Source organism: Neocloeon triangulifer, unplaced genomic scaffold, assembly GCF_031216515.1.
Source record: "Neocloeon triangulifer isolate White Clay Creek 2 clone unplaced genomic scaffold, ASM3121651v1 ptg000014l, whole genome shotgun sequence".
NCBI lineage: Eukaryota > Metazoa > Arthropoda > Insecta > Ephemeroptera > Baetidae > Neocloeon > Neocloeon triangulifer.
The window spans coordinates 25,336,076-25,364,055 of record NW_026775556.1 but is presented as its reverse complement, the minus strand read 5'-3'; the positions used below and the strand labels follow the sequence as shown (position 1 = coordinate 25,364,055).

The window sequence follows — 27,980 nt, the reverse complement described above, 5'->3', positions numbered from 1 at the left end:
TGTATGTAAAAATTCAAACCGAAATGGAAATTCGAATTTGCTGCTGTCGGCCATGTTCGTTGATTGATCGAACAAGGGGGTGCATCCACCCCGCACACTCATCCCGCTCTGCTCCCATCTTGCAGCATCAACCAATGTTCACCCTCGCCGGCCGGCGCCTTTCATCTTAACACACGCACGTCCTATCTCCATCTCTTGCTCCTCGCAACTTTCTTACATCCGCCCTGCTGTGGACAAGCGCGCGTGTGTCCCGACGCCAGGCACACACAATTCAATTCATCACTCGCAGAGCGTTTTCGGCGCATTACGTGCCAAGTCGGTTTAGCGAAACCTGTTTTGCATTCACAAGGACGCTTGACCCCCGGTCGCTCCGAACCGGCCGAGAGTGAAAGCAAGACGCCGCTTGATTGTTGAAAAGCGCAATAAAGGGTGCGATCGTGAGAAATTCCATTTCCAAAAACGAGAAGCGCAGGGAAGGGCTCACGAATCTTACTTATTTATATTCACACAACTTTTATAAAACAACAAATTAAAAATCATTTATAAATTTCATACATTTATTGGAATAAATTAATTCTGCAAAGTTTATTAACAATATTTTAGCAGATTTTATTTAATTAATTCATAAGTAATTTTTTTATTTTGTTGGTGTGGGTGCCCGTTATTTTAAAGTTTAATTACTTTTTATCAACCAAGCAGTATAAATAATAACAATCATGATCGGAAGAAAAATGAAAATTCATGCACCAAAAATAGTGATCGAGTGGTGGCTGCAAAATATAAAACACCTGGATGTGGAGTAGAGTAAGCAGGGGATGATATTCTTTTTGAGGGAACAATGATGCTGCAATGGCCGCGGCAGGCCGGCTGCTGCAACCCTTTCTTTTATTCCGATCTCACTGACCCCCATTTGCGTATAGCACTAGTTTCCCTCTTTTCTCCCTAACTACAGATGCGTGTACTTCATACATAAATGAACGCAACTGAGATAACATTTCATTTTTTTAATTCAATTTATTTGATTTTTCTTCAAATATTTTTCTTGACCCTTAAAAGGTGCATAGTATTTATATTTCATATATATTGTAAAAAAGTCTTTTAATTTTGTTTCAAAATTAAAAATTTGATTCAACGGGGATTTAAAAAAATATTATTTATTTAAATGTATCATAAAAATGGTCAAAAATAAATATATATCCATTTATTTAATCCTTATATAAAACTCATCCACAGATTTCTTTATTTATTCAATCTTTTGTAGAAAAAATGTTTTTTTTTTTTAATTTTTATTTTCCTTTGAGAATCATGTATATAATTAAATAATTTACAATGAGCCTTTTGAGCAACAGAAATGAGATTTTGTATTTCCTACCAAGATGATTTGCTTACAATGTTGGATTAGACTTTTTTTTAAGAAAATTAAATATTGAATTAAAAGTGTCAATAAATAAATGTTATATTTAAAATAAACATGTAATTAAAGTTTAAAATTAAATAAATTTAATAAAAAACCTAAAAAACTATAAATAAAATTAGATGCAAAATACAACAGTATAATAAAAAATAGATATGATTATAAAAAAAAAATATAAATATAAATTAATATGTCAAAATGTTTTCAGCATATTTGCAATATTTATCTACGCTCTTTTAAAAAGGGTTATAATTTATATCCTTTACCGGACATGCACGCTCTCATTGCTCCCTCTTCTTGGAGTGCATCTCAAACCGCAAAAGGAGTTTTGCGCTCTTCCTTGATGCGTTCAGTCGTAGACGCGTGATTGGCCACTTGGCCCACACGGGTCCCTGGAGAAATCAGCGCCGCTTCTCTCGCTCTCGAGCAGCGGCAAGGTAATTAACTTGGCCAACAGAACTAATTAGCGCATCAGCCAAGGAAAAAGAACCCGGCGAGCGCCTAATTGGCTCGTAACTGGACGCGCTGCAGCAATTTTTCGCGCGCGCCTAATTTTTCTCGCCTGCAGACACCAAGTTGGATTGCGCCGATTAATTTTTCAGCGCCTCTCTCGTGTTACCTGCATGGATTCAAAATTATTAAAAACTTTCGAAATTGAAAAACTTTTTCGTCGATATTTGTATATATAATCACAGAGGAAAACTGGCCGGCGGCGCAGGACGGACGAAAACTATATAAAGTGTAATTGAGATGTAGTGGCCGAGTGCGGAATTCGTCTCATAACATTCCTTGCGCGCAAAGGAGAAGTTGTGATCATTAAGAGCCGCAAGCTTGATCAAATTAGCTCGTTGCATGGGCGGACAGAGCGGTCGGTCGGATCGAGTTGGCCTAACTGCTCGGCCAAAGTTTGTTGCCGTATCCATCGAATAAGAATACGTGCAGCATTCAAGCAAAGCAATAACAAAGTTTAGACTCTCAAAATTACTTCAACTTTATGTGTACGTTCGGAGCGTGCGAGAGCGGCCGGCCGGTTCTCAGTTTAATATTCGAGTTTTGAATAACCACAGGAATTTATTAGCATCGCAGCCGAAGCGGCCACTCTCTCGCTCTGCTTGAGCCGTGATTACAAACTTTTCAATAAGGAATTACAGACCCGAGAGCCGCCGCTCCGCTGCCCAATTGCTTTTCTTACGCGCACGCCTCGCCGCTTCACCAACGGTGATGATATGCTGGAGAGAGAGAGGAGCGCTCGAGGGTTGAAAGGGAATATCAAAACTTTTACACTTTTTGCCAATCAGAATTTTGAATTTTGAATTTAAATATACATTTGAAAGTTAATTTCAGAGCATATTTAAGTTTAAACGGTTTTAAAAAGCAATCGAGTCAAAATGAAATTTTTGTAATTAAAAAAAATTTGACCTTAAACAGTAAAAAATTGCATATGCAAAAAAGACGATTTAATTTTTGTCATTATTTGCGACAAAAGGAGGTTATTTAATATTTAAAACTTTTTGCAATCCAGTTCACACTTTTATATTTTTGAAATAATAGAGAAAACTACAATTTATTATTGTTGACGAGAAACACAATTTACAAGAATCAAGGGATAAATTTCGTTACATTTTTTGTTTGTCTTTTGCTTTAAAATATAATAAATCATTCTAGAAGTTAGATCTGTCAATCAAATCTTGTGTAAATCTAGTGTGAAATCTAATAAACAATTTTTACTTATTTCAAATTTTCCCTAAATAATAATCATTTTGTAAATAATATATTTACGCTTTATTTTTTTTTTATATAAAATAATAATTAATTAAGTTCCAGCCTATAGAGGCGCGTCGCAGAGATTAATTAATTACATCTTAGCGACGTCTCATAAGTCAATAAAGAAAAATAATAAATTAATTACCATATATATTTGAAAATAATTCAAAAAATTAAGATATTTTCATTTTATAATGATTAAATTAATGATTTGAATGTCTGTGGAACTGACCTATTCTATGCTTTACATTTAATTTTTAGCTAATAAGTGATATTTTAAAATTTAAACTATTTAAAATCCTTTTTGTAGTAGAAGTTCACGATCGAGGGTTGATTCATGGTGGATTGAATTTAAATTCGACTTTTCGTCGATGGGTTTTTGTGAGTTTTTATTGTTTAAGAAAAGCAGGATATTGTTTTTCTTAAACAATAAAAACTCACAAAAACCCATCGAGGAAAAGCCGAATTTAAATTCAATCCACCATATTTAAAATCCTTTTATAAATTAGATGCATTAATTGTCGCGTTGAAGGATTTTTTAATGCAATTTCCCGTCTGCACCTCTTTTGATGAGATGAGAATGGTATTTTTTGTCACCAACATACGAGAATTAAACAGGTATAAGTCGCCTTATTAAGACTGAGACCCCTTCCTTGATCGCATTACTTATTATTTATCAAAGTGGCAAAAAACGCGCGTTCTACCCTCTCGAGTCAGAGGTCGGCACTTTTTTCTCTTGCGCTGCAGGCGCTCGAATTCCTTTCATGTGCTTTTCCATTCAACAATTCTGACCGCACTCAAAGACCTTGCACAACTTTTTTTGCCACCACGTATAGCGCACGCCAGGCCAGGGCACGCGTTCGGCAGTTTTTTGCTCACCCTCGTTCTTATGCTGGCTGAGGTTTCCGAGTCGCTTTTGCAAAGGAGATCTGGAATTTACTTATTGATAAGCGGCTTTCCTCCAGGATTTGATTTATACTGACAATCAGTTTCTATTTAAAGTTTAAAAATATATATATCGAAGAAATAATTATAATAACTTAATTATCTAAAAAAATAAATATTTAAAAATACTAAGAATAATGGAAGTGGTCTTGATCCATGATTATATTATTATCTCCTAAAGTGTAAATTTCTTTAAACAAATAAGAATAGCAACTAAAAATATCCTATAAAAATAAAGGAATTTTTTTACAGCAACACAGATGAAATTAATATACTTAAAATACTTCTAAAAATTAAAAATTGGTTACAACTGTATAAATTTTTTCTTATTATTTTATTTTTTTATTGAATTTTGTTGAAAGCCGGTTTGGAAAAGAAGGCAGAGAGGAGCGCAGATGAAAGGCATGATGTGTAGAGAAACTGCGCTTGTGGATCTGGCACATCACGCGTGACTAACTTTTCTCCGACTCTCATCTTGATGTTAATATCAAAGTTATACAGACGCATATTAATTATTAGACGGAACTCATCTCTGGTGAAAGCGCCTCTATAGGAGCGAGAGAGTTGGAGCTGCCAAAGGGGCGCGCAAGAAAACCAACCCTCGCCATAATTCACCCGCTTGTAATAGACGAGAGCTTCGCCCGCTCACTCGGCGCTCTCGCTAATAAATGCATTCATCCTCCCAGAAAAATGGACGCGAATTTGCATATTAGTCAAAATTGCTCGTGGGAGGAGAGGAGAGAAAACGGGCTTCTGGGAATTTGCTCATTATGATAATTTGCGCAACCCTTCAATTCAAGAACAGAATAACTGGTTTCTCAAAATCGAATTTCCATCTTACATTTAATTTTTTAATATTTACAAATTATTTAATCTTGTTTTAACATAATGATTCCAAAATTCCTATTTCAACTTTTTCTCTGCTCTAATAAAATTGAATTGTAAAAATAAAAATATATGTAATTTCCAGCTGATGTAAAATTTCTAGAGCTTCTGTAATAATTATGGATTAGTAACAAAGAGTAGAATGTCCACTTAAATTGTTAATGCAAGCTCGGTAATTATATTTAATGTAATAAATGTACATTTCCTAGATTCAAATCTTGTGCCGAGATAATTTTTAGTAGAATATGTTAATTTTAGAAACATTAATGCGCCAAAATAACGTTTACTAAAAGACAGGTCTATAGTTATTGAAATTTTTATTGAAAATAAAAATATACTGGTTTTCAACAACAACCCTGCAACCCTGTATTTGATGAGCAACAAGGAAATTCCAAAAGTAAAAATAATAAAAGACAAAACTAACAAAGAATCATAAAAGTAAAATATTATTTTATGTATATTTTCTTGATCATGATGAATCGTTGCAGACCATGTAGCGCAACTAGTAGCCAATTAAAGTGTACTAAAAAATTGATAAAAAAAAAAATAATCAAACCAAGATTATAAGGAATAATTTGTGCTTGGCACAATCTAGTTAACTAGAAGTTAAATAGCAAACATACAATTTATTTAATAATTTAATATGTTAGACTACATGAATTAAAAAAAAAACATATTTATTATTATAATATATAATATTAAAAATAAAAATCAAAATTACAAACATAATAGTATAATAATTAATTATATTAAAAAATTTGATTAAAAAAGATAGTTAAATCTGTTGAAGTTGAATATTATTTATTTAATATTAATTTAATAGAAAACTTTAACAACCAAGATGTAATTTATGGTTATTTCAAATAAAAGTCGGATATTCCTCTGTGGGTTTTAAGAGGTGTGATAATTGTTAAAGAAAAGAATTTTTCATATACAATAATACAAATCACAATACCCATTGAGGAAAAGTCGACTTTAAATTCAAATCACCATTAAACATTAATATTTATTACAAAAATATTAATTCAAAAACTTATTACTTTAACATTTTATGTTTATGATTTCAGATGCGAAGATTGTTATTGTTGGATGGAGAAGAGATGCCGGTCTGAAACTAAGTTGTTAACGACTTTCCTTGTTCCAATATTTTGCCAGGACCAAAATTTACAATTCTGACCCAACAACAACATAAGCCGACAACCAAAATTGAAATTCAATCAGTTCGCGGACGGATTAAGTAATCAAGCTCGATTTTTGCGGTGGAAGAAGGCCGTGGTTTGCACATCAAAGCTACTTCCTTGAAGATGGAAATCTGCAGAGGGCGAATTCCTCGCTCCGCACGTCTCTTCGAATGAATGAGCTCTCTCGGCTCTAATGGATACGAGACGTGCTCTCTCTTGCTGTGCCCACTTTTTTCACCACAAAGTTGGACAAAGCGAGAGCGAGCGAGCGAACTTGGCGCGCGCGAAATAATGCTCAACTCTGGCGAATCATCACATTATTCTCGCCGCTCTGCTCTCGGTCCAACTTTGCCCTCCGGAATTTGATTCGACTGACTTTTTTACCAGCTTTGTGCCACCACCAGCTTGACGAGGGAAGAGACGTTTTTTATCAGATACAATTCAAAAGTACTTCAAGTTTTTCAATATGTGACCAAATAATTTTAAAATCCTATAAATTCCACGAACTTCAGCAATTTTAAGCAAACAATTTGGATGAATATTCAATAATAACTAAAATTTCTTCAATATCTGTGATATTAAAACTAAATTTTATAGAATAAAAAATTTTATCAGAAAATTCAGTGTTTTTTAATTGTTCTTGTCTTTTTAATCCGATTCGGCTTTCATTTCTTCAAATAAAAATTTATAACCATCTTTTGCTTTTATTAATTTTCTATTTCTGCGATGGCAATGTGCTGACCAGAGTCCGCTTTTCCGAGGCACGTGCGCTCGCCGGGGAGGCGAACACGAGACTACCCCTGTCGGAAAAGCGGCGGAATCAAAGGGTTGAGCGCCACCCGGCTTGCTCGGAGGGTGCGTGAACTTTTTGCAGCCAAGCAACCAAACGCGAAGAGCGCCATTTGAGTTGATGGTCCAGCTTACTGCATTGTACGTATACGTGGAAATGAACAACTCGATTCGCGAAGGGAGCAAAGAGCTGCTGGCACAAAATAATTCCTGGCAAAACTTCAGTCGGATTGATTCAAAATTATCATCTTCAAATTTGGAAAAATGCTAGTAAAACCCAATAATTCAGAAATAATAAAGAAAGAACGTTTTATTATATAAAAATGTTTTATATTTTTAATTTATATATTTTTTTCTGTGACTTTTTTGTATTTTATTTCAATTTAATTGTTAGTATTTTTTAAAAATAAACCTTTTTTAAATTAATTAAATTTGCATCAATTCATTAGAAACAATTTAAGGGTTTTAGAATTTTTAGGGAGAGAGCTAAAAATTTTGTTTAAAATTATAGTACTATTTAATATTAAATAAATTTATAAATAAAAAGTTTGAATAAATAATTAATTTTTTTTACAAAAAAGTCAGAGTGAGACATTGATAAGGAGGAAAATAGGTACACAGTGGTAGAGAACAACTCAATGAAACTCATGACCGAGTTTTTACCAACTATTATGTTTACTCTGCGATGAATGTTAAATTTCTTTTATTTATTTATAGCCCAAAACATTTTAATGAAATTAATTACAGGCAACTCAATTTAACAGATTTAATCAGAAATAAGCCATTCAAATATTTCTCTATTTCTTTGCTGTCTCATCGATTGAGTTCCAGATAGTTTTCCTAAGCGTTATAATTTTCCACCGACTTGCTTGAGGGGTTGAAGCGCGTCTTGTGCTCCCTCCTTGTCCCTACCCCAGTCGCATCGCTCCCTTCCCTTTTGGTCGAGGGTGGAGTTTGCCGAAGCATCTTGGCGTCGGCGTAAGAAAAGACGCCAAACTGCTCGATCGATTCTCCACAAAATGCATCATGGCGAACTTGAGTGGCTATTCAGATCTCCAGAACAAAATAATTCATCCATGAAATTAATAAGAAATTAATTAGTATGGAGAGTTGAAAACTTATATTGTAAAATCTTGTAGAATCGATGAGAAAAAATTTGTTTGGAACTTCTTTAATCGTTTCTTTATGCTTAGATAACTGGTTTCGGTTAATCCCCCTAATTTTCACGAGCCGCACCAAATCAAGTTCCACCACGTTAAGAAAACAAGATCAAGCCTTTTTACACCGTTTTTTCCCACACGGCGAGGACATCAAAGGGTTGAAAAATGTGAAAGAGGGGTAGTTAGTTTCATGACATAGAACAGAGGGTCGCGTCAAAGCTGGCCGAGTCGTGTAGGTGCAGGTGGCGAAAATAATTTTATAACCTGTTGCAGTGCATTAAAAAAGGATTTTTTAGACTCTCTCGCTGGAAACACACGAAGAGAGAGACTCATGCGCACTCGTCTCGCGGCTCAATTAGGCGGAGAGAGCGAAAAACGTGCAGCACGCGCTATTATTTTGTCAAACGAATTTGCTCGGCTGGAATGCAGAAGGGTTGAGATTGTACATTAAAATAAAGGACAAGGAGGCGGGCGAGACAAAGGACCTCTCGGCCACCGGCGCCAGGAATTTCCTCGCGCTTTGATTAATCCGGAATAATGTGTGTAACTTGCAAGGAATGAACGCCGCGTGCGTGTTTTGATAATAAGAGCCCTCGAGAGGACCAGAAACTATTTCACAAGTTCCAAAGGGCCGCCTGACGGTGTTGCAAGTTTAGAGGAATTTGCCTCCAGATGACAAAAAAATTAACATAAAACCAACAACTCGTTTAAAAAAAAAAGATGAAACTATTAAAAGCTGTTATAAAATTAAACTGTAAAATTAATTTTTTTTCTGTTGATTTCTTTTAAGCCCATATATTATTACGATTATTACATAAAATTATAATAGATTAAATATTTATTATATATTTAATTAATTTAAGAGTCATTACATTGCTAAAAATTACTATTTCCAACAAAATTTTGTTTGAAATTTATTGCACCATTGCAAATTTTGATGGAAATATGTAAAAAAAATCAAGCTTTCCATTAATAAGACAATCAAACTACAGTTGAAAACAATGATTGTTTTGCGACTTGGATGAATATTAATTTTTAAGTCAAATAATGAAATATATACATGAATGAAAATATTTGGATAATTTCGCAACTGATGAAGAGAAACTTCTGTTCATTTGAACTGCTATTTCATATTTGGAAAAGTTTCAAAGACCATGTGAATTTTCATAAAAGTTTCTGACGAGATAAAGGAGAGATTAAACACCTTTGGCGTGGCGACCTTTCAAAAACAGTGGAAGGCTTATGGCCGCGCGCGAGATGGAAAAAAGTGTGGCGCCGGGGTGGCTCTGCGGCGAAAGTGTATTTGGAGTGGCAGTGTGTATGACAGGTTGCGTGCGTGCGGTTATAGTTCAGGACGCGCGGCCACAATATTAATGACTTGTCACTCTGCAGATGACCCCGCCGGAGGTAAACGCCTCTCATCTAGCCCAGGAAATGAAATAGAATCAAAGCAATACGTTCCGAGAAGTCCCCGCCTGGAAGAAAATTGGGTGCATAGTTTTGACTCGAGCTGTGGCGCACCTTCAAATAATAGAGTTCCAAATGTTCCAATTCAACTTGCAGTTGGTAGAAATACAATCTTACTTCAACTAAACATAGACGAAAAGATCTTGCTTTTAAACTTTTCAGACCTTTTAGGCCAAAATTTAAGTAAAAATCTCATTTTTTTTTCTTTTATCATTGATTTACATCAAACGAGTATTTCAAATTTTAATCCAAGAGAGTAAAACTCCCCTGACATTCTATTTTCTTTCTAAAGTTTTGTAATTAAAAACTAAAAAAGCAACATTTTGAAGAAATTAAAGTTAATCGTCCAAAAGCATCAATTTTTTAAATATTTAAACAACAAAATTCCCAAAGAATGAATATCAAAGAGAATCAAGTTGTAATAAAATACTTGTTTTCGAACACATTGACTAATCCATGAAAATGTAAAAAGTAAATTTGATCAAATTTGGATTATTGAATTGTTTAAGAAACAAAAATTGTGCATAAAATTGAATATATTTGGAGGATGCTTTGATATTAAAAAGTTTTTCACGTGAGAGTGAAAAACTATTAAATTTATGCAACCAGTTTTTAAACATGTGCGGTTGTGCTGCAGTCACTTTGAATAATTCAATCCGATGGTGATGCAACGAAAGCGGTCAGATCGTGTGTGCACCGGTGGCGCGCAATTACCTCTGCGAGAGGCCGGACGAGAGCTCCGGAGTCGGTGTGCAAAATTGATAAGCGCGGCGTCGTTCGGAGAGCAAAGTCAAGCAGGCTGCATAACTCTCGCTCGTATCACCGCCGGGGCTGATGCCAGAGATGACCGGGCCCAACTTTGTGTAATTATTTCGTGGCGCTGGCCGGTCGGTCGGGTGATTACGTAAATTACAGTAATGTCTTGAGGTGCCATTTGTCTTCATTTAGCGGCGTGACTAACGAGCAAAGTTCGCAGAAATGCACTTGAACGGCGGCGGCGGCTGAGTAATTACGGCGCTTGGGCTGCAAAAAGTAGCTCTCGTCGGCGGCGGCTTCCTTTTTGCAAATTAAGGCGCCACACAATAAAACTTTTGCTCGGCGCTCTCGGCGGCCATTAATTGCAGAGCGGCAGGAAGAGACAAGAGGGACGACCGGTTCCTTCCTCCCCAAGACAAACTCCTCGCTGCATCCTGTGTGCACTGCACTCTCCCTGGACCAACAACAAAACGCCGACAAGGGGCCGCCAAAGGGAGCCACTTTTCTTTCTTGCGCATCTTCCTGTTTCGCTTTTGAAATTCGCACAAACAAGGGCTGCTATTTTGCAACTTACAAAGAGAATATATAAATTGCAGAAAGGGAAGAATTTCAGGAAAAAAGACACAGTGGAACGGTTAATAATCGATTCTAATTAATCTTGGATTGATTTTTTTTTTAAATTTACAAGAAACTGCACAAATAATATACGGAAAAATTGGGGTTGTTTTCAGGAATGTTAATGCTGGGAAATTTCCGACCTCAATTAATATTTTTTATTATCATTATAACAACAGAAATTTCCAAATATTGGTTTTGTCTCAAATTACTCGCGTCTCAGTTCGTAATTCCACGTAAAAGGCGATTGGTCAAATATTACTCATTTAATTAAAATTTAGTATTTGAAAAATTTGAAATTTGAAACATCAGAAAAATTTGTTAAAATTTTTTTATTTTTAAACTACTTTTGTTCTACAAATTCAAAGTATTTTAAAATTGGTTTATGTAAATAAAAGGGCGGTTAAATTAAAGAATCATTAGTCGAAGTGATTTCAATTCTGTGGTAGAATTTCACACTCGAGGGTTGATTCATGGTGATTTGAATTTAAAATCGGCTTTTCCTCGATGGGTTTTTGTGTGTTGTTTATTGTTTCAGAAAAAAGTCTTCTCTCGGCCACCGCCGAGAAAGCTCATGAATTATGGCTGCAGCCCGCAGCCGAAACATGTAGAGCAGGATATTTTTTTTCTGAAATAATAAACAACACAATAACCCATCAAGGAATCACCATGATTTTAATTAATATATTTTTTGTAAAAATGCAAGATAATTTTGACATTTCGACTGTTTGTTAATATAAGTTTTTTGTTTGTTAAATATCAAACACAATAAATATTATTAGATTATAAGGATTTTTTAAGTCAAGAAAAAATAGAGAAATAAAATAAAAATCATTAAATACAACTTAAATTATAAAAAAAATTAAATGTTTTATGTTATAAAAAATAATCATTTATTTTTTATTCAATTTTATTTTTTTAATAAAAAAGTTTGATATTAACATGTTTGAAATTCTCTACAACTCTGGTCGTTTTGCTGTTGGTGGTTGGTGAGCAAGAATTTAATCATGGCAGGTGCGACCGACTGCTTCTGAAAGACGGTTGATTAAAATCGCCTCGGCGCGTTTGTTTGGAGTTTCGCCAGCGCAGATAGAGGCATTACCGTCGTCAGGGTCCGGGGAGAGAAAAGTTGGTTCTTATTTGTCCTCCTTGGAGTAATTAAAGTGAGTGCTGCGCCGTCAAGCTGAATAAATAAAAGCGCTCTCTGGCAGAGAGAGAGAGAGAAAGACCCTGACCGACCCTCTCTGTGTGTGCGGCACTCGACAGAGAGGACGCCGGACTGGATGCAAATTAGAAAAGTTGTCGTCATTCGAGATGCCGCTACTTTAGATGCAGATACTGTTCTCTGGCGCTACTTCCTTCATCACCGGCGTGAATAGAGCTTTAATGGCCACGTAAAATGAAGCTGCCGCCGCTATGATTACAGGCCATCGCTTGTCTTGCACTAAAGTTCGTTCCGATGGTTCACCACCGGCCGACTCATTACGAGGAAACCGCGCGCCGGCCCCAGCACCACTCGCAGAGTCACGTTTTCCGCACGTCCTTGCGAGAGAGAGAGAGAGAAACGCCGCAAATTTTATTCCCTCAACTCTCTCGCCAGCCCGTCGGCCTCTCCAAGAAAAGTTAGTTTTTGTTGCAGGCCCGACGGGCGCACGCCGGCCGTGGGGTGTGAATACCAATAGTCTGTGGCTTCTGCCGCCAACACCCAAGGGGATGAGCCGAGCTGCTCGCCCGAGAACGTCAAACTTGCCCCCAGAAGCAGCTCAGCGTTTCTTTTGAGCCCGGGGTGGATGCAATTTTGAATAAAACTTTAAACATCATCAAAAGGGAAAGAGGAGAAAAAGATAAGTGGAAGTGTATAAAATTTTATAAAAATATTGAGGACTTACCTTGTGGAAAATGAAAACAGAATTCTGTGAGGGAGTTCTGGTGATTCTGAAAATAAATAAAATTTCAATGGATTTTCTCTTATTTTATAGATTTTACATTAAATATTTAGCCTAACTTTTAACAAAAAATGTTCTAATTTTTTTACATTATTTTTGTAATTTTAATAGCATGGAATCATTATCATTACATATAAATGAAAAATTGAGTTTTTTTATAAGTAAAATTTTGGTAAATTGCTAAAAAAATATTCAGAAAAGAGTTGCTCTTTTTCAAATTTATTTTCAGCTTTTTCTATAAATTTTATGTGTAATTTTTTTGCTGTGTGTATTCATGACAGTGTATTGAATGGAGAATAAATAAATCGATAAATAAATATTTTTTTTTTTTTATTTATACTTTAGAACAAATTCAGTCTCAATATGCAGTTCAGTGCCATAACTTAAGATAATTATCCATCAAAGGAAAAAATGGAAATGAAGATTCGGGCTTTTCCTGACCGTGACCGAAACTGGTAGAGCCGTTTGTTTCTTGAATAAAAACAATTTTTTGCAACGAGGAAAAGCCCGAATCTTTATTTCCATGATCATCTCCTCAAGTGTCAACTTCTTCAAACAAAAAGGAAAAATTGATTTTATTGTTAATTTTCAAGCGTTTCTGGCAAGATAAGAAAAAAAAATATATTTTCCTTAGAAATTACGTAATGTTTTCAGCAAACAAGAACAACTACAAACAGCACAAAACAAGCAAGAAAAGTTTCAATGAGCTGCATTATTTCATGCTTGAATATCATTGATAAAAAGTAATGGAAATAGGAAAATCAGAATCGTCTAGTTACAATTAACAATACCATTCCAACACAAGACTTAATTGTTGGTATAGAAGCCGCAGTCCCCTTTCAATCAGCACACGCCTTGCACAAAACTTAAATATTCTAATGAGTTGTGCCGCGGAATCGAATTACGCGTGCATTCTGTTTCTTCTCAAGAGCGACGCCGGCTCGCGTTTCCAAAATGTAATTTTCGCAAGCTATTTCACGGCCAATTTAGGCGGCAAATTGGCATTACGGAAGTGTTTGAAATAAAGTTAGCCTCGTCATAAACGAGAAAAGGGTTTTACAATAATAAAGGCCTTGTGTGTGTGTGGCGGCGGAGGCGGGAGGCGTTTGCGGGGTACAAAGTTGGGTTGCAAAAGTTTCTTGATTGAATTTCTCGGGCCCGGCCGCGCGGCGGGTGGACGGTCGGCCCTCTCTGCTCTGCTTTGCTGCCAGGCCGAGCAGAAAAGTGAAAGGGTTTGGTAGGCTGTTTACTTTACATCATTACCTCTTGATTAATTAAGCTATCGCATATATTATACCGCATGTTGTGTTTTTGCGGGGCAAACTTGGCGCAAACCGCCATCAACAAGCAGGCCCGACGCAAAACACGCCTAGACGGTGCGCCGGGGGCCCGGGGGCGGCTGCCGTTGTTGCTGCTGCCCACGTGCTTATTTTTCCAATCAAAGCACACACAAGAGCGGCTTCTGCAGAGCGGAGATGAGAACGAGCGAGAGCATCTCGATGGCAACACCGGCCTGTCAGGTACAAGCTCAAACTCTAATCCGCTTTTAATGGGCGATTATGGCGCAAAGATTTAAGGGTAAACAAAGTGCTCCACTCTCGATTTCCACGATTGGTTTTGTCTGATTCCTCCCTTGCCCCAGCCGGGATTAGTTTTCGTTTTCCGCCACGATGCCTTCAGAACGAGGGGCTTCACACTCGAGCCGGCCGACTTGTGGGCGAAGCAAAGAGAGAGAGAGAAGCGCCTGGAGATTTTAAAGTATGCAACTAGTGCGGCTCCAGTATCCAGCACGTTGCATAAGAAGACACAAGTTAAAAAGTTTCTCCATTATTCTGATTAAAATTGTAAAATTTGTAAAAACATTGACAAAACAAATTGTCAAATTTTTGAAGAAGAAAAAAAATTTGGTGAAAATTTGTTTAAAACACTATAAAATGACTTTATGTACTAATTTTTGTCAAAATATTTGTACAGCTCAAACAGCCGAAACGAGTAGAGCAGGATATTGTTTTTTTCGTAAGCAATAAACTCTCACAAAGCCCATCGAGGAAAAGTCGTCTTTAAATTCAAATCAACATTAAAACTATTGATTTAAATGTCCAAAACTATAATTAATTTTTACGCAGCTTGTGTTGCCACCTCATTAATGAAAAATAATCGGCTCTTTTCGATAAATTTCACTTCGATTTAATAAATTTTATTCTTCTTCCAATAAAAGCAAAAAAAAGTTAATTTAAAGACAAATTATTTGGAGAAAAGGAGGCCCTAGCCACATTTTTTTAATAGACTAATGAGGAAAAATGCATTTCAAGATGTTCTTTTTCTGCCCAGCATACTCTACTGTGAGAGGGGAGCGAAAAACAAAAAAGAGAGTGACCCAATAAAACAGTTTTTAGCGCGCCAAATCGCCCCCGCCACTCGGAGAGCAAAGAGAGCATCTGGTGCTGGACCGCACGGGCAGGCGGCCGGCGATTGATTAAAGGGCGTGGTATGCCGATGACGTAATGTACCGGCATCGACGGTGCGCAGCCTCGAATATAAAAAAACGCAAAAATGGGCAAAAAGAAGCGCACGCGATTTTCATATGTACGTTTGTGACAGCAAAAGAAAAGTAGTGCTTTTTCGGCGCCCGACCGAGCATTTTTATCGCAGGTGCGTTTCTTGGACGGGGGAGCCGCTCTGGACCGGGCCGGCGGCGTCCGTCCTCGTGCACCCCTACAATTTCTAACTTCCCCTCCCGAGCGAGTGATCTTTAAGAGAGCAGGGATGAGGTAAGAAAATAATCAATTTCTCCTCCCGCCGTGCAGCCGACGCCTAATGCACCGCCGACCCCTTCAACTTGGGCGTCGCGTCGACCCGTCCCGGCGCCGAATGCATCGGCCGAATCGGCCGAAATCTTGCAAAAGAAAACAAAAACGGTTGCATCCGATTGTTGTCCCCCCGTGCAGAGCATCTGCCTGAAACGAAAATACAGGTTTTTCATCTCTGGACCTCTCTTGTGAAAAACGCGCAGGCCGGTCAGTTTGGTCAGTCGTTTCTTTGGCGACGCGAGGAAAAAACGGTGGTCCGTTGGATGCTCGGCCGCATCCAGAGACAGAGAGAGAGAGAGAGCAAGATGGCGCGGCGCCTTCATCTCAAGGTATTCGCAGATCGATACTCGCGCGAGGGGAGCTGCTGGGGGAAAAGATAACATGGCTGCTGACATCGCAGCATCCTTTCTTGGCCGCCAGATCAATAGTTGCTGCTGCTGTTGCTCGCTCTCGGTGCATCTCACTTTATACACAGCAAGCTAATGACGCAGCCCTTTTGCCACTCCTATGCAGATTAATGTTCACATTACATGGCATCCTTAATACATCAGCCATCCAATTTCCGAATATGTTACAGGGCATTTTATGCCATCGGTTAATCAAGGGACGTCAAAATTTTTGACAATTTAATAGGTTTTAAAAACAATTTACTTTTTTATAAAACATAAACTAATATTCTTGATATAAAAACTGATTATAACAAAGTATTTATCTTTATGTTACATATGATTTATAACTTTATATTTTATAAAAGTTAGTACGTAATTTTTTAATAATGCCTTTAATTATTTGTTATTTAAATATTTTAAATAAATATTTCATTTTTCTTAATTGATTTAGATTTTTAAATTTTGTTTATTATTAAAAAATAGTGATTAGTTTGATTTTAAATTTTGAATAACGCATTGTAATATAGAAAAAAGCAGTTACTTAATATAAATTGAAACAAATATAAATTGTCCTCAGTTAACCAATTGATGTTGTAGATCAAATTTTACTAATAAATAGCTATCATATGTCTAGCTTCTTGTTGTCTATTATGCAATACGATTGAACAAATTAAATTTCTTCTTCTATAGTTCAAATTTATTATCTTCTCTTCTTTACAATCATTGTAAATGTAAATGGTACAAGCTGGTGCATGAACTGAACAAAATTTAAATAAAAATACAAGTTAATGATTTATTAGAACATAATGTTGCTAAATTTTAAGAATTGAGAATTTAGTAACTGCATTGATTTTGAAATTTATAATTGCGTTTATAAACTGAAGTCAATTCACAAAAATTTATTATTATTATAAAGTAATTTTTAAATAATCCACATTTTTAAGAGTCACCGAGCCGAAAAGGAGCTGTTTTATGATGTCCATCCTCACGCCGTTGCTCCTGTATTTTGTGTGTAAAGCAGCGTGCAGAGAGGCAATACAGGTTTTCTTTGTGGGCACAATTGAAGTGAAATGCAGCGATTTTCTCATCGTGCGCAGATAGAAAGAGATGCAGATGCGGCGTCCAGTTGTCAAAATCCTGTCCGAGCCGCCGTTGTGGTTATAAAAAAACAGGTTTCGCGAATGGGATGAGCAGCATCCTCTCTTTCTCGATTCTTTCACACGCGCGTTCGAGTCGCCGGTGTTGCATCACAACTCGATCTTGCTCGAATAGTTGCATCATGATGATAATTAAAAATCATTTTCAACATATATCAAAGGTAAAAAGTAATTCATGGACAAAGAACAAAAATATATTAATTGAATTTTTTTGAAGAAGTTGACACTCGAGGAAATGGTCATGGAAATGAACAAATTGGACTTGTCCTAATTGTAAAATTTGTTTTTTTTCAAAAGCAATTTGTTTTTTTATACAAAAATTTTACGAGGACAAGCTCGGTTTCGAAGAAATCATTTTTATTTTTAATTTGTTTTAATACCAAACATTTAAAAATCATCAATAGTTAAATCCTTTTTATAAAGTATAGAGTTCATCTTTGTTGGAAAAACAATTTTCTTTCAAATTTAAATGACTTAAATCAGTTTTAGTCATGTCTGCGACCCTGTTTCACGATAAAGGAGAGCACAATTTAGTTATTGTCCAAATTGAAAACACAGCTCAATAGATAGAGAAAAATTTAAGTTAAAGCAATGCAAGAATGATTTATAAACTTTTCATTTTACTTCAGTTTCATTTGAGGAGAAAATTCCAATATAATTGCAATTTTCTAAACTTTCATCAGAGAGGCAAAACTAAACTTTTGGAACTATTACTCTTCCGTAGACGCGCGCGGCGTGGTTTTGTTTGCCAAGTTGGTTGCTTAAAAATTCATAACGCAATTCCTTATTCATTTGGTGGCAGCGCAAAACTTGGGGCTCGGCGCTCCGACCGCAACCATAAATCTGCAACTTCTTTGCAAGAGAACGGGCAAAACCCTGCGCCGGCCGCCGCTTTAAATCTCGTGAGAGAAGGGCAGCGAAGAAAAAGAGCAAAGGGACGGAAGAAGGTTGTGTTCTGCGTTGAATTTATATCGCGTGTAAAGACGGCTTTGTTTTTGTTGCTGGTGCGCGCGCTGTGTTATTTAATGCTCGCCGCCGCTTTTTGCCCCCTGCGCTTGGGAAGGAGCCAAGCGCGAGTCGCCGCCGCAAAAACAGCGCACCATAGTGTTCCTCGCCGCGCTTCTTCTTATGGCAAACAATTTTCCTCCTTGTTTGAAATGTTATCTGCATAAAAGAAATTAATTTCTGCGCTGCAGAAACGAGACAAGCGGCAGCAACCGACTTTTTGCGCGCCAAGGGTGCGGAACGCCGGGGGGTGGGTGGCTCGACTCCATTTTCTCCCCCGCGCCACCCTCTTCGCTAATGTCGGTTAATATGAAAACGTGTGTACTCTAAATCATACGACAGCACTCCAAATTTTTACTTTATTCAAATTTAAAAATTTAGAAGATAAATAATTATATGGATTTTATTAATTTTTTGTTCTTGAAAAAAATACCTGCGATTTTATTGGCGGATGTTTTTTGATGGGTTGTGTTCTAAATTTCTAAAATCAAAAGCAGGTTTGCTTTTCCTTTTACAATTAATTGCTTACAATTAGTGGAAAATGATAAAATGATGCGTATTTTGATTTGCTACAAAGAGGCAATCTGATATTTGATTATGATAGAACAGCTAATCATAACGTTTCTTTTAGTCGTCAGCATAATTATTTTATAATTAAATAAATTTAGTTTTACATGAAGAATAAAAATAATTTTGAATAAAAAATTAAATTAATAACAATTAAAAAACATAAAACTGTATTTACAGAGCATACATTTCATTTACTTATTTTATTCAATTAAGTTTAGATAAATTTATTAATTTTTTTTGCATTAAATTGGAAAATATTTTAATTATATAATATGAGATTGATTGACTAAATTTTCATTCAATAAACAAAGAATTACAAATTATCTATTTTATATATAAAAATTTACTAAACACAAAATGTGTACAACTTTTCAACGTACAATTAATTATTTATAATTCATTCTCGCAGCTTCAGACAAGCTTAAATTATTTTTACAGCATTCACTAAAATGATACAGGTTAATTTTCCTCCCACATTTTTCACAATCGCAATCATTATTTACATTTGAATGGTAATTTTTATTCTTACAAAATAGAAAGTGAAATCCTTGTACTGCATATCTGGTAATTAAATGTCTGTTTTCCAAATTATCTATTTTCAAGTACTTTTGACAAGATTTCATTTCAATTTGTTGAAATTTTCACAAATTAAACAAACTGTTTGTCCGTATGATTCTCTAATTACGACGGTATGTGCGGCTGTAGTGGCGCGAGAAGTTGCATGCCGAGGTGTGTTGTGGCTTTTTGATCAAGCGCTAAAAATTCGAGTGCGCGGTGCGTACGTGCGGAGAGGTCAGTGGTCAGAAAACCCCCAACCGACGCAGCATCCGCGCTCAGCTGGGGTTTGTCAACACCTTTACGAAATTAATTAATTAACTTGAGTGCTGGCTGTTGAGCCGGAAACGAATGAAATTTCAAATTTCTCTTGGCGTATAATACAATCCAACATATATGCACGTTTATGTTGTGTGACTTGTGGCTGGCATAATTTTATTCAACTTCAATTTTTTTCATAAAGAAGTCGCTTATAGAGAAATTAGTCTAGGTTGACAATTTTATTCTTAAATTAAAAAATTAAAAAAAAAATCTCTCCCAGCTCTGTCAGTAATTTATATTAATAACATGGAACAAAAACAAAACTTTGTTAGACAAATTTAAAGGCACAGTTCAGTTAAATTTAATGAAAAATTTGTGATTTTTAAGGAAAAATTCTCATTGTAAATTGATTTTTCTATTTATATCGGTTATTTATAGTGATCATGATTAAAATTTAAAAGTGACTATCGCAAAATATTACAAATTTAGAAATTTAATAATTAAATGACACTGATTGCCGAGAGAAATGAGAGAAATAAAACAATTTGTTGACATGAATCTTAGAAAAACACCATATTTATAACAAATATGCTTGATATTTTTATTTGAACGTTAATTTCACTTAATTTTCTCGTTAATTAAATTTGTCCCCAACTCTAAATGAATTTTTTGGCAGAAAAGAGACCATTCAGGGCTTAAGGGACGCGTGTGTAGGATTTGGGTAGAGCTCGACTTGTGCGTTAAATGGAGCAGCGACTTGATTATCACAAGCAGGCTCGTCTGGTTGCGATGCTGTCGCACCCTTCCTCCGCCCTCGCTCGCTCGCTCTCTCCGTCCGCTCTTATTTTTTCTTTCTCGGGCGTAATAAAATTTCCTCCTCAAGTTGTAACTAAAAGTTATTTTAGTGCTGGCACAGAGTGAGTATGCATGTATAAGGAAAGGGTTGGGCAGGCGAGCGAGCGAGCGGACATTTCACTGCTGCGCGCGTCATAAATTTCCTCCTCCGCACCGAGACCCTCTTTTGCATGTAAGGCGGCATCACAAGGAGAGCCAGACTTTAATCTCGAATGTAATGGCACTAAAGTTTCCACTCCTCTAAGCATGCAAACTGCTGCTCAACTTAGTTTACAATGCAATAAGGGCGGCCATGATTCACCCGGCCCGGCTTACCCCAAGGAAATGAAAGGGGTGGGCGGCTGCTCGAATATTCACGAGCCACCCCCGAGAGCCGCAGGAAGCGACGCTCGCTCGCTCGCCTCTGACGTAAGATGAAATAATGCGCGTCTTAATTATAAAACACGATCAGCCGTAAGACTTAATTACCAATTCAAAACAGACCGACACGTCTCCAAAGGACCAAAGCCGACCCTCGGCGCAACCGTTTTCCATAAACTGTCCGGCGGCTTTTTCTCTCCCGCGCCGCCGGGCACCTCATTAAAAGATAAACGCAGATAGAGCTCTTTTAATTACCATGTGTGCTGGGCAAAAATGATAAAACTAATTCCGTGGGATTAAAATGCAGAGGTTAATTTCGCGCAACTTAATTTAATAAATTTTAAAATTCACCAATTATTTGCAATGTTTTGAAACACAAAATTCTTATAGACTCGAGAATAGAAGTGATGGAAGAAAATAAAAAGTGGGCTTGTTGTCGTTTATTTATTAATTTTTTTGTTATTAAAAAAGCGGCTCTGCCAGTTTCATGAATAAATACAAAAACCGCCAATTAAAAAAAAAACACATTTTAACACAAATTATTTAGAAGTGTGTATCAATTGTTTTTCAACAAGGACTAGCCCATTTTTCACTTCCATGATCGTCTCCTTGAATGTAACTTTCTACAAACAATAAAAAAAGATTAAATTTTTTTTGTTATTATTTTTGGTTTTGATTGCATCAAGAATAGTTTTTTCATTTGCTTTTTTGGTAAACTTGCAACAGATTGAAAGAAATATGAAATATTTATAAATAATCAAAATATGTGAGATCTCTACTTTCTTCGTTTTGCAAAACTCGTCCTTCGCCAAGACTAGATGAATAATAACCTCTCAAGCGTGCGAACATCATTGTTTGGATTTGCATTTGAAAAGCCGGCGGCGAGCGTCGCCGCCGCCGCCGCCGCCGCGACTTTATCTTTGCGCGCACTAAATGTAATGACTTCAGTGAGGCGCGTCGTAGAGAATTTATAGTTAATTAGAAAGCGCTTTTACAGCGTAATGAAATATTCATCGTGCGTGTTTTATGTACGCAGCGTTTCTATTCGTCGGTGCGGGTTGAAGCGGCTTCATTACCGAAATTATCGCTCGAATAAGAGAGAGAAAGCAGCATTCACGTGCGGTGGGTGAATCGAAAACCTGATGCTCGTTCTTAGATGATGCAATTCCCAGTGGCGAAATGTTGTTGCCAGAGAGTTTAATACCTGTTGAGAAGGGCCGGTCGACCGGTCGGGCGCCGACATCAAAGGAGGAGATATTATTTAGACATGGCAGATTATTATCAAGGAACGGCATAAAGAGAAACTCAAACATCCTGAAGCGAACCGTGAATGGTCCGAGAGAGCAACAAGCCGAGCTCATCAGGCCCTTGATTTTTTCCTTTCTCCAGAGAGAACGAACGGTCCGAGCTTTGCTTTCGTGGCCAAAGGGTAATCTAGCAAGATTAATTCTCCTGCGTTGGGCACTACAAACCGTAATATGTGTCCATTCCTTGAGCACCAACAACTGACACGTGTGCAGATGATGTATGCGTTTGGGAGAATTTTAATTTGGAAAAAAATTATTTTGTAAAATACTAGATTTTTACTGATTTTTGCAAAAAAAATGGATGCTCCTATATATTTTGTAGTTTATTTGTTTTGATAATAATGTATTAAAAAAATGAATAATTATGGAAAACTTACATAAAAAGGAGAACTTAAATGGTCATGATTCAATTATTTTTACTAAAAATTTCATGAGTCATGAAATTTGTAGTAAAATTAATTTTGCACACCGCTGATGTAAAGAAATAAGCTTTTTAACTTAATATCTATCAAAGTTTGTAAGTTTTGAATCCTAAAATAAAAATATTTAAAAGAAACTAAAGCTTTCTTAAAATGAAAAAAATTAATTATTTTAATTTAAAAAAAGGACACAAGCTGTGACAAGACTAAATGTTTTATCCTGGCTCTTTAAAAAATAAAAACAAAAGCTACTCTAATTGTAAATATTATTTATATTCTTCTCAGTTCATAGCCTAAATAATTTTCAAACTTATGTTGTTTAGCTTTTTAATTAAAAAAAGGACACAAGCTGACAAGACTAAATGTTTTATCCTGGCTCTTAGAAAATAAAAACAAAAGCTACTCTAAAAATTATTCATATTCTTCTCAGTTTATAGCCTAAATAGTTTTCAAAAATTGAATATAAACAATGTATTTGTAACAATGTGGACAAAGAAACAACAGTAATAATAATTTTGTTGTTTAGTTTTTGGTTTAATCGTAAATATCTCAAAATATTGATTAATTAAAATTTAAAATAATATCTTTACTGAATTCTGAACAAATAATTCTTTCGTGACTTGCTGGCTTGTAGAATTGATTTTACAAATTTGAGTTACGTCGGCCGTGGCGAGGTTGATTCCATGTAAAATAATAAACGCGTTAATGCTCGGAAAATGTTAATAAAGGCGGCCGATGTTTACAATATGCTGCCTCCTGTGAGCCGGCGCGTTCTGGCTCCGTCTGTAGTAATTAGCCCGGCATGTTCGTTTGGCAAGATACGGCCCCTGCAAAGCCTTTCGCACTCATGCCAATAACAAACTCACACACAGCTTCCCACGAGAACTCTCGTCGCCGCGTGGCTTACATATAAAGAGAGCGTCCGAAAGAGAGGCAACAAATTAACGCGGTCGCTCGTCCTCCTACTGCACAAGATACGTTGCTCCAACTTTGACTAGTGTAGCAGACAGAAATTTGCATATCAAGTGTAATATCTCCATGCTAGATTAACCCAACCGGCAGCCGCAGCCGCGCTCTCTCTCAAACTCGCTCTCTGTCTTTCTTCTTCTCTCAAAGTTGCTCCGGTTTCGCAAAAGCACCCGCAAGTATTGACCTCCCCAGCTGAGCAAACTTTGTCGCTACTTGCCTTTGTCCACCAGAGAAATGTAATCGCTGAACCGGAAATCAAAGTTTAATGGGAAAACTCGGCTGCAAATCTAGGTCTCCATTGTCTCTTGGTATTTGAGGAAATGAGATAATTCTCAAGGACTTCAACGCCGGGGCCTCATTAGGATTGAACTTTTCAATTAAATCTCTTGTTTTTAAAACATTCGATTTTACGTCAACTCAATTTTGAAAAAAATTAAGAGAGAAGGAAATAGAATAAATAATAAATATATTTCAAAGTAAATATTCAAAAATTTAGGGCAATATTAATTTTTAAAACAAAAGCCCAGTGGGTGAAAATATGCATCAAAATCGTTTTCTTTTAGCATTTTTAATACAAGTCAAAATTGGTTTTTTATAGCAATAGTTTTTGAGATTGGGCTCGATCTTCGCTTTTAAAATACTATGTGATTCAACTAATCCAAATTGTTTTTCATAATTCGTTAATTTGGTGATATATTTTCCAAATCTTTACTTTTCCTGTAGCTTTCTACAATGACAATTCAATTATACCATTAGCTATCAATTTATCCAATAATTTGAATGCAACAATGTGGACAAATGAAAAAAAAATTAAAAAAATCTAACGTAGACTTTAATGTGCCCAATTTTTTACTAGGAAATGTTCAAGAGATAAATTTTTTATAACATATTTGAACTGCATTTTGATTTGTGTACTTTATTTTGGAATTGATATAGTTTTTTTTCAGCAACGTTCGGATTACCTTCATTTGGTTGAAATTGAAAAACTTGATAATTGTAAGTGTATGATTTTAATTTAACTAAAACAGCAGAAACAACAGAACAGAGGATGCTAAATCTTAAAAATTAAAAAAGATATAAATATCAAGCTTTATACCTGGTTTTTAAATAAAATTTTCACCAATTTCGCCCAAAGATACAATAATTACAGGAGACCTAATACGCTCTTTACAATTAGTTTGAAATGTGAGCAATATCAAATCTACACGTCCCAAAAGATCAATTCATAGAAGCGCCCATTTGCCATGACGGTGACGTTCGTATTGCGTCTCTGCATATAAATCCATGTGTGCGTGTTCGTAGTCGAGTTGCTTCGGTTCCACGCCGCCTAATTACTCTTCGATGTGAATAAAGCGAGGCTCGTCAGCGCGGACAATGCGGCCAAATAGACGCCTAGCTGTGTGCCTGTGTATTATATGCGAGAGAGAACCGTAGGACGCGCGCCGAGATATTGTTTTCCGAGGGTGTGCGATGAGGCCTCGGCACAATCTCCATTATTGTTGCGCAACATACAGGCGAATAGTTTCACACCCTGCTCGCCTTTCAATTTGATAATAGAAATCTCTGCCAGCGAGCGGAATTATCGAGCAGCTTCTTCATTTACGTTGCGGAACACTCGATCAGAATTGAAGAGGGGTGCAGCGAATAGACCATTTGATAGTCAGGGATTTATTCAAATTATGGACCTGGGAAATTAAGAAATTTTTAGGCGAAAAAAGACAAATTCAAAGAGGAGCATTTTAATTCAAAAAGTCATTAAAAGGAGAAATATTTTATCAAGTTTTTTTAATTAAAATTTTAGCTTTCGGAGTCTTAAAAACCCAGAAGCTATTAAAATTGTATTGAACTTTTGTAAATATTCTCATTAAAAAATAATATTTTATTTGCTGAAAATACAACTCAAATAATTAATTCATCTTTAATTGCAAATTAAATTTATTGGTGTATCACAAGGCAATCTCTACCCATAACGAGATACATCATCCAATTATTCAAAATTATAAAAAATGAAAACTACAAACAATATTTGAGTTCGAAAAAAAAATACATACATATTTTCTTGAAAAGATTTTAAATTTAATTATTATTATTCTTATGTTTTTAGATTTAAATTATTAGATAATCATAATTTTGGTATAAAGCAGAAGTTTCTTCCTGGCAATCCATCGACTAACGTTAATATAGAGTTGCCTTGCACCTGCGTCCTTTTTGGGCCTCTCTTCTGGACGACACACCCTCTCCGAGTACACCATGTGCGTGTATTAATAAAGTGAGAAATCGGGCGGAATATTCCGCAGCCCTCCTTGGAGTTTGGGGTGCAGTGGCGCGGGGAATGAATAACAATGAGGCTCACACACATTCCTTTGATTAATTCTGAATGTCCGTCCCTGCGGAGCTTATCTGCGGCTAAATGTGATTGGCAAGCTAAGACGTGATACACATTGCAGATAGCCGGGCGCCACAAAGAGACTCCTTGAATACATCAGCAATCCAATCACATAGGCAACCCTGCCTGCCTTTTGTCTCTCTCTTGCCAAGCCAAATCACAATGGACCCGAATGCCAGTCCTCCTCAGTACAGTTCTCTTCTGAATGCCTCACTCTCGTCTCCTCTTTCTCTCTTTGCACAGAAGCGCAGCTGGAATGCTTCATTAATTTGATTATTCCGAAATAATTCGCCGGCGAATACCTGATGCTCGGCCGTCGACACGCGATTAACTGAATAATCAAACGACAAAACTTTCGCCACAATTGTGTGCCACTCACTGCTGCTATTATTAGATTGGAAATTATAATGATATAGCAATGTTATCAGTGAACGTTTTAAACGATCTTTAAAGTAAAATTTCTTAAATTCTTGTCAAAAACTGAAATTTCAATCATATTTGTATCTAAGATTTCATTTAATTATTTTAAAATAATTAAATGTTTAGGACTAAATAATTTCTTCTTAATTGAACACCAAAATTTGTGTAAAATACTTGAAAACTTCAGACAAGGAACACGCCTAATCAGGTCATTACTCTGGATTCCAAATTCTAAAATAGACAACAAGAAATAATTATAAGTTATTATATAATATGCTTTAATTAATTTTGATTGTCTTATTTTATCAGAAATTCAAATTTTCAGCATTAAACACTTTTGTTTGATATGAAAAATTGAGCTGGAGTTTGAATTGATGCCTTAAATGGAACGATGCGGATCATTGCAACTTTATTCGGAAAGGAGATTTTACTTGAAGCAATTAATGGGACAGAATCAGAATTAAGCTCAAAATTGAATTTCACATATTTCACAATTTTGCCAGTTTGTTAATTCTTAAAATTGAATTAATTCCAAGAGTTTGTATTAAAAATTAAGGAGAAATTTATTTATAAAATTTTTTCAATATATAGTGCATGTTAATTTTTCAAAAATGTACTAAAAATTAATTAAACGTCAGCTTATTTAATTTCATCAGCTCATGAATTAGGGTTGCAAGCCGCAGGGATTTTCTGTATCATGCAGAAACAATTAAGTTGATCATCTTCACCTAGGAAGCCGGATTTTCTTCATAAAAAAGGAACACCTTTCATAACAACAACTGCAAGAACCTATATAGAGAAAAAGAAATTGGTGGAATGAGCAAATATTAAATAAATTTCTTTTTTAAATCTGAACAACTTTTTAAACCAAACAAAAGGAGTTTTAACAAATTACAAGGCAAATCTCGAATTTGGAATAAAATATTGCGGATTGTTTTCGGGCGAGCGGCGTAATCCTGGGAGCGGCGTGGCTGCGTCAGATTTGGCCTGCGGGACGCGCAAAGTGTTTTTGAATGTCGGGCGGCCGCAAGATGGAGTCTTGTAATTGCAAGTAAGAAGCAGAGCCGGGTGGCGACGGACCCGAGTATTGATTCGCTCGCGGCCAAGGAAGCAACGGACGCACGAGTTCCCCCACAAGATGGGATGCTGCGATCTCACCCTCCCGCCAGACCCACTTGCTTTTTATGGCCGAGGCAGCTAGGCACGTGCCAACGCGATTCCGACTAAGAAAATTCGTCCGTGTTGACACTCCCTTTGCACGATTGTTTGCTCCTTCAAGCGGGCGGAGGAAAGCGACCATCAATTATTCACCCACGGCCCGAAAGCGCTCTGAAGGAATAATAAATTAAAATGCGTGTCCGCCCCCGACACACAGTCCTTCCCGTGAATTATTGAAAACGAAATCAGCATTTCAAAGCCAAACCGGATTTTCCGCTGAGCTAAATGCACTTAAATTTGATTGTTTCGTTACAAATATTTGCCCAGCTCACAACCTCTGATCAAATAATCCAGTTGAAGTTCATTAATTTAAAACGTGTCCCAGGCTTGAATATCTTTAAAAAAAAAGGGATCTTGTAAAGATAAAAGACATTTTT

General features: G+C 36.2%; 1 protein-coding gene and 1 long non-coding RNA gene across 2 annotated transcripts in view; one reads left to right on the top strand and one right to left on the bottom strand.

Annotated features, from left to right (window-relative positions):
* The window catches only part of LOC132200475 (uncharacterized), a 49,612-nt gene extending 42,909 nt beyond the window's left edge, over positions 1-6,703 (top strand). The window contains exon 3 of the long non-coding RNA XR_009442165.1: positions 6,076-6,703. This is a non-coding gene — a long non-coding RNA (uncharacterized LOC132200475). The remainder of the gene's footprint in view (positions 1-6,075) is intronic.
* LOC132200474 (uncharacterized) overlaps positions 1-27,980 on the bottom strand; it is a 230,440-nt gene that overhangs the window by 44,212 nt on the left and 158,248 nt on the right. The window contains exon 6 of the mRNA XM_059625959.1: positions 12,866-12,911. Coding sequence (XP_059481942.1) covers positions 12,866-12,911 — 46 coding nt within the window. The remainder of the gene's footprint in view (positions 1-12,865; positions 12,912-27,980) is intronic.